Source organism: Marmota marmota, unplaced genomic scaffold (assembly GCF_001458135.2).
Source record: "Marmota marmota marmota unplaced genomic scaffold, marMar, whole genome shotgun sequence".
Lineage (NCBI taxonomy): Eukaryota > Metazoa > Chordata > Mammalia > Rodentia > Sciuridae > Marmota > Marmota marmota.
Window position 1 is genome coordinate 26,665,984 of NW_025999853.1, and position 6,387 is coordinate 26,672,370.

Consider the following 6,387-nt stretch of genomic DNA (forward strand, 5'->3'; position numbering starts at 1 on the left):
ATGACCTGGACTTTGGGCTAGAGAGTTATAAATGGATCCCTGGAAAAATACTAGAGCTTCCGCTGAAGGCCCAGAGGAAGTATTACTCAAGGAGAATATTGTTCTTTGTAGGTGGAACTGAGTGGACAAAAATCTGGAGGCCAAAAATTACTTCCATAGTGATGGGAGAAGACACAGTTGAAAGGTGTGCTGGAGGTCTTTGGTTTCATAATGAGTTTAGACCCTGTCCTGAGAAAAGTGGGAAAATGGTGAAGAGATTTAAACAGAAGAGCAGCAGATTTGAGTTTTACAAAAGTTCTTTTGATTGCTGTTATGGTTTGAATATGAGGTGTCCTCCAAAAAATTCACATGAGAGACAATGCAAAAAAAGGTTAGAGATGAAATGTTTGGGTTATGAAGAGCCTTAACCTAATCAGTGTATTAATTCAGTTAAATGAATTAACTGGGTGGTAGGGAGGGTGTGCCTATAGGAGGTGGGTCGTCGGGGGGCATGTCGTTGTGGTATATATTTTGTCCCTGGTGAGTGGAGCTAGACTCTCTCTGCTTCCTGACAAGTTCTGAGCTGCTTTCTTCCACCATATCCTTCTACCACGATGTTCTGCCACGTCTCAGGTAAAAAGCAATGGAGCTGGCATCTATGAATTGAATCTCTGAAACCATTTCCCCACCAATAAACTTTTCCCTTTCTAACTGTTCTTGTTGGGTTTTTGGGGCACAGTGTCAAAGCAGTTAACAGTTGCAGTATAGAAATCAAATGGATAAAATAAGTACTAGAAAAAAGGAGATATAATAAGTGGGCGTGGACCCAATCCAGCAACTCAAGGTGCTGACCTAGGCTTGAGGCATCTATTAAGAGAAATGAATAAACTGAAGAAATATTTTTCAGAGGGAGAATTGATGAGAATTTTTGGCAGAATGTAGGTGGGAAGAAATTTGAGGAAGGAATCGGAGATAATATCCAGGTTTGACTTGGACATCTTCTACCAAGCCAAATAACTCAGAGCATAAATGCTTTTATAGAGAGAAAGATGATGAATTCTGTTTTTGACAGGCCGAGTCCACGAAGCAGGTAGAACATCTTAGAATAGATTTAAGCTCTGTTGATCATTACGAGATTTACAGAAACCTTAAAGAAAATAACTATATGGAATGTATGTCTACCATGAGTCCAAAAGTTTTTTAAACTTAAATTATTATCACAGAGAATTCTTTTTGAGTTTAGTATAAGCTAGAAGTTCAAAATTTCCTTATAACCCTTAAAACATTAAATGCATACTTTGATATAATACTTAGTAACTACTTAAACTTAGTTTCCATTGGCATGATTCCAGCCACTAAGATTATACAATTGAAAACAGATATCCCCACATGTCTTCAATACATCAGCTATTTCCCAGGCTCTGCACATAAGAATAGACCAAGGTCAAATTTCTAACAATAGCAGATAGCAATGTAGAAATATCCTCAATCTTTCTGAATTCTTGAGTTCAAATTTTGATTTTCATAGGCGGCTAGATAACTAGAATAAATTCTATTCTATCCTATACCCCAAAGAATACTTTTTAGATATTTCATTACCTGAAACCTATCATTTATTAGGAAAGAATAATATCATATGCTCACAATGTTTCAGAAGCTATTTTTAAAAATTTTACATATTTAGGCTTTTGTACTATTAACAGACCAAAAATAAATGTTATTTTCAATGTTTGAAGTTGATTATTTTGTGTCATTCAAATACAGGAGCACTGTCCTAGATTTGTGTAGAGCCTCCACCAGCTGGTAGTAGTGAGTCAGGACCATCAGCCTTGTACTCAGAGGGGGTCTGTATTGTTAATGTTGACCCAGTTTCTATGGCCATTGAATAACTCTCCTAGAGAACACAACAGCATGCATAGTACCAAATAATGAAACGAGAACAGACTCAAATAATCTTAGTCAGAACTACAATCAGTCTGATGAAAATGATTTGACTCAAATTCCTGAACAAAGACTGAACCACTGATAAATTCTACTGAAGCATATACTTTGTAGGCCTTAAATAAAAATGAATTCACTTCACAGTAAAAAATAACACTTGAGGGACTTTTATGTCCACCGGGCAAAGTCATTTGGATGAAAGCAACCATAAGTGAAAAGCACAGCACCTCACAAATGCCATTGGATATGACATCGTTCTGGGTTTCATCAGAATCTTTTTAAGTCCCTTTTCAGTGCCACATCAACCTGATACTCAAAAATGCAGCAGAGAAACAAAGTAACATAATCAGAGAGTGTATTAAAAGGTCTATTAACAAAGCAGCTCAGTCACATTAGTTGAAGGGAAACAGCTGTGGATGCTGATACTCTTAATAAATTAACTCTCCTTTTGCTATTTACAAGAACTCTCTGTCATCATGCCTGTTATGTCTGTCATTTGCACCTGGTATGAGGGTTTTATGAAGCATTCACATATCATTTACAAGTTGTCAAGAGCCACTGCATTGTAGAATCATCATTTCTAAATGTTATAGTCCTTTGATTCTAAAGAGGGGAAATGCACATCAGTAGATAAACCACTACATTTAATATATTCACTGAAAGATATGCATAATTTAAAAACACTTTTTTAGTTTCTATGTTCTTTGGCCATGCTTAATTAATCCTAATCATTTTCATATCAAACCATGATTTAGGATGCCACTCAAATGTATGCTTCTGCTTAGAATGAAAAGTCAAACAATATTTACTTTTCTCCATGATGATAGCTTTCTCAAAAAAGGAGATTCCTCTGTTCTCTCTTCATATCCTCTCTTTTAACAAGGCAGTTACCTATCTGGTCAAAGAGTTATAAAGTTCTTTGGACAATGTGGAGGCTTTTTACTTAACCACTGATAATTATATGCTCGTGAGTTTTTGTTTACCGTTGGCAAATGTTTTTGGTTACTGAGAATGTGTGATTGTCACAAAAGACCCTGACCTTTATCTACATTTGAATTAAACATAGCCAAAGATCAACCAAATACAGAGAAATTAGACTATCCCTAAAAACACCTAGCCCATGTCACAGAGAGTTTTTCTCACACATCATGAGTATACACTATCATGGTGCCAAAGATTAATTTTCAAATACTCTTAGAGTATTTGAACCTCTTATTTAAACCAAGTGACCAGACAATTGCATTATCAAGATATGAGCCTGCTAAAATTCCAATGCATGATTATAGGTATTTTTGTTATTTATGTAAATAAAACTGGAAAACTGACATAGAAGCACTGGTGGGGCCTATGGATTGGCTAAATTGAAATTCCTTCTGACCCCCAAAGAGCAGGCAAAAACTCAACATATTTCTCAGATTATATTATAGTGTGAGTTCCTGATACTTACCAACTGGATGCTCTCATGCAAGCTCTGAAGGAAACTGTATCCTGAGAGAAGAGAAGCAGGTTGTGAGGAAGCTATTTTGAAAGCATCAATCAAGGCAGAGGTGGCTGGTTCTGGGCCCAACATCAATAATCAGGTTCCTCAATTAGCAGATAACATGCTGCCTTCATAGTCCTGCTGAAGTGAAGACAGATTTCCTGATGAAAAATGAAAAGAGAAAACTTAGTCACAGTAATTTGGGAGGAGGTGATTGAGGACAATTTTGTCGAGACCAAGAAAAAATAATTTTTAAAAATGTTTTTGAATACTGTCTCATATCCATTATTACTGATCAATTTTGAGGTTTTAAAATACTATGTATCCCTATTCATTTGCTAATGAGGAGTTTGGATGGGCTATTTGTGGTTTTGTACAATGGAGGCTCATGGTTTAACCACTGGAAGGTGCTTTATATCTGTGTTCTGCTGGTCCTTCTGTGTTCAGTACAGGAGTGTATATAGTGTGCACAGATAAAGTTGTGACCAATCAACCCAATTTGCCTAGGACTGTTGCAGTTTTAAAACTGAAAAACCTACATTCAAAGAAAACCTTTGGTCCTAGACCGATAAGGATGGCTGGTCACTATTAGTGGATCCCTTCTATTTTCCCTTTTCCTTGCACTAACAGCTTTTATATATTGGAAATCCACCACAGCTAAGTTTTTCTCCAGCTACTAGTCATTTCAGAGAGCAAACACCTACCAGTGTTGTCTCTAGCAGGCCTTATTCCTTTGAGCCATGATCTTTTCTTTTCTTCTTTTCCCAGAGGACCACACATCCCAGCCCAGATTAACTGCCTGGTTCTTCCTTGGGGCACAAATGGCAGAAAATATTCCCCTAATGCAGAAATAACTGAAGACAGGCATAGAGCTTACTTTTGGTATCATGGCAACCAGTGCTGGCTGTTTTTGAGCTTCTTGTTAGTAATGAAAGTTATTTTGCATATGATTACTTGTTAACTGGGCTAGAAACTTCTAGCTCCCTGGAAGCTTTGCTTTCTTATAGATTATTTCCCCCTCAGAAACCTTTATAATAAAAAGGGATTGGCAGATGCCACACAAATAATAGGAATACCTGCCACTGTCCTTTTCAAATAGTTGAGAGTGTCCTTGCATCCTAAGCCTAAATTACTTTAGGCTATTTCTTATTCCTTTGACTGCTAAACGACAGAGAACAAAAAATGTACCCAAATATTATTTTTCTTCCGTTTAACAGCTTACTCTCCATCCTATTCAGGTATATGCATCGCAGTGACAACTAAAAATTGTTGGGGTTATTTGGTGATGTCTCACCCACTCTCATCTTTGACAAAGAAAAAAAGTTACTGGCCTTGATAATTTGTAATTCATCCTTAATTTATGTATGCAGTTTTATTTTCAATTACTCTCCCTTTAAGCATTTTAAAGAGATAATGTCATCGATTTAAAAATAAAACACTGATCACCATTTCCTTCTCTGTTGACCCTGTTGCCACCAATGGAATACTCTCTTTACTCTTGCTGGTACACATCCCTCAACTCAGGTAGTTGCTGTTAGAAGTGCCATTGCCACCACTATTAAGATTAAGATCATTCCAATGTCTCTAACTTCTACTCTTACCTCCACATTGTTCAATAATGAGATGGGTTAGGATGTGCCTGACCCTGTATTGAGCACTTTACAATGATTGTCTCATTGAAATCTTCACCACAATTCAGTGAGTAACTCTTATTTCTGTTTCCTAGGTGAGACACGAGAAAATAAATAACTGTCCTAAATGACTTTTTGGTACTGGGGCATGTGCCACCACCCCTGGTGGCCAATTCTTTTTAATATCTTTTATTTGTTCTTTTAGTTATATAAGACAGTAGAATATATTTTGACATATCATACATATGTGAGTATAACTTTCCATTTTTGTGGTTCTGCGTGTCCAATGTTATCTTGAATTCAAAAAGTTAAAGGATTGGCTTCAGAATCATTTATTTAACACTGTTGTACTATAATTAATATAAAATGTTGTGGGCTTAGTGAAACAATAATGGATATAATAACATTATAGGATATAATTTTATGCAAAATATAAATATAAAAATAAATATAAATCTCAAGGCATGTAACCATAAAATATTAGAGATATATGACCTTCTGAAAGATGTCAGAATCTTCAGAATCAATTTCATTGGATTTTTAAGTATGATTTTGAAACATGATATTCCTGCCATCATCTCTATAACTTCACTCCTGCTCAAGCATTGCATGATTTTCCCAGTGTACTTCTCTCCTTCAAATACTAGGCCCTAACATGGTCATCCTCAGAAAAATTGTATCATTGTCTTAGCAAACAAACTCAGTTGAAGTTCTCTCTGCATAAAGATTCTTCAAACTGACTCTGCTAAACACTTGTGAAGTGTCTATGTATGGCATTTAATTAATTCCAGGAATATGGAGCCGACAATCTAGAAAGGAAGACAGGTATGTAATAATAGCATGAAATGAGAGGGGAGGCAGTGTTGTTTTACTGACTAGGCACTCTGGGAACAGAACAAAGGGACTATGTGCTTTTTAGAGGGGAGCATGAAATACTTTGATGCTTGAAAATATGCATTGGTGCCAAAATATAAAAAAATCAACCTTGAGAGCTGGGATTGTGGCTCAGTGGTAGAGCGCTCCCCTAGCACATGTGAAGCCCTGGGTTCAATCCTCAGCACCACATAAAAATAAATAAAATAAAGGTTTAAAAAATGTTTAAAAAAGAAAAATCAACTTTTATTTTTTTTTTTAATTTTTTATTGTTGGTTGTTCAAAACATTACAAATTTCTTGACATATCATATTCCACACTTTGATTCAAGTGGGTTATGAACTCCCACCTTCACCCCATACACAGATTGCAGAATCACATCAGTTACACATCCATTGATTTACATATTGCCATACTAGTGTCTGTTGTGCTCCGCTGCCTTTCCCATCCTCCACCATCCCCCCTCCCCACCTCTCCCCTCCC

At 36.4% G+C, this 6,387-nt stretch overlaps 1 protein-coding gene across 1 annotated transcript in view; it reads right to left on the bottom strand.

Moving 5' to 3' along the window:
* Positions 1-3,371: 3,371 nt before the first annotated feature.
* The window catches only part of Mettl25 (methyltransferase like 25), a 185,852-nt gene continuing 182,836 nt past the window's right edge, over positions 3,372-6,387 (bottom strand). The window contains exon 12 of the mRNA XM_048804537.1: positions 3,372-3,561. Within this exon, the coding sequence (XP_048660494.1) occupies positions 3,490-3,561 (72 nt within the window). The 3' untranslated portion in view covers positions 3,372-3,489. The remainder of the gene's footprint in view (positions 3,562-6,387) is intronic.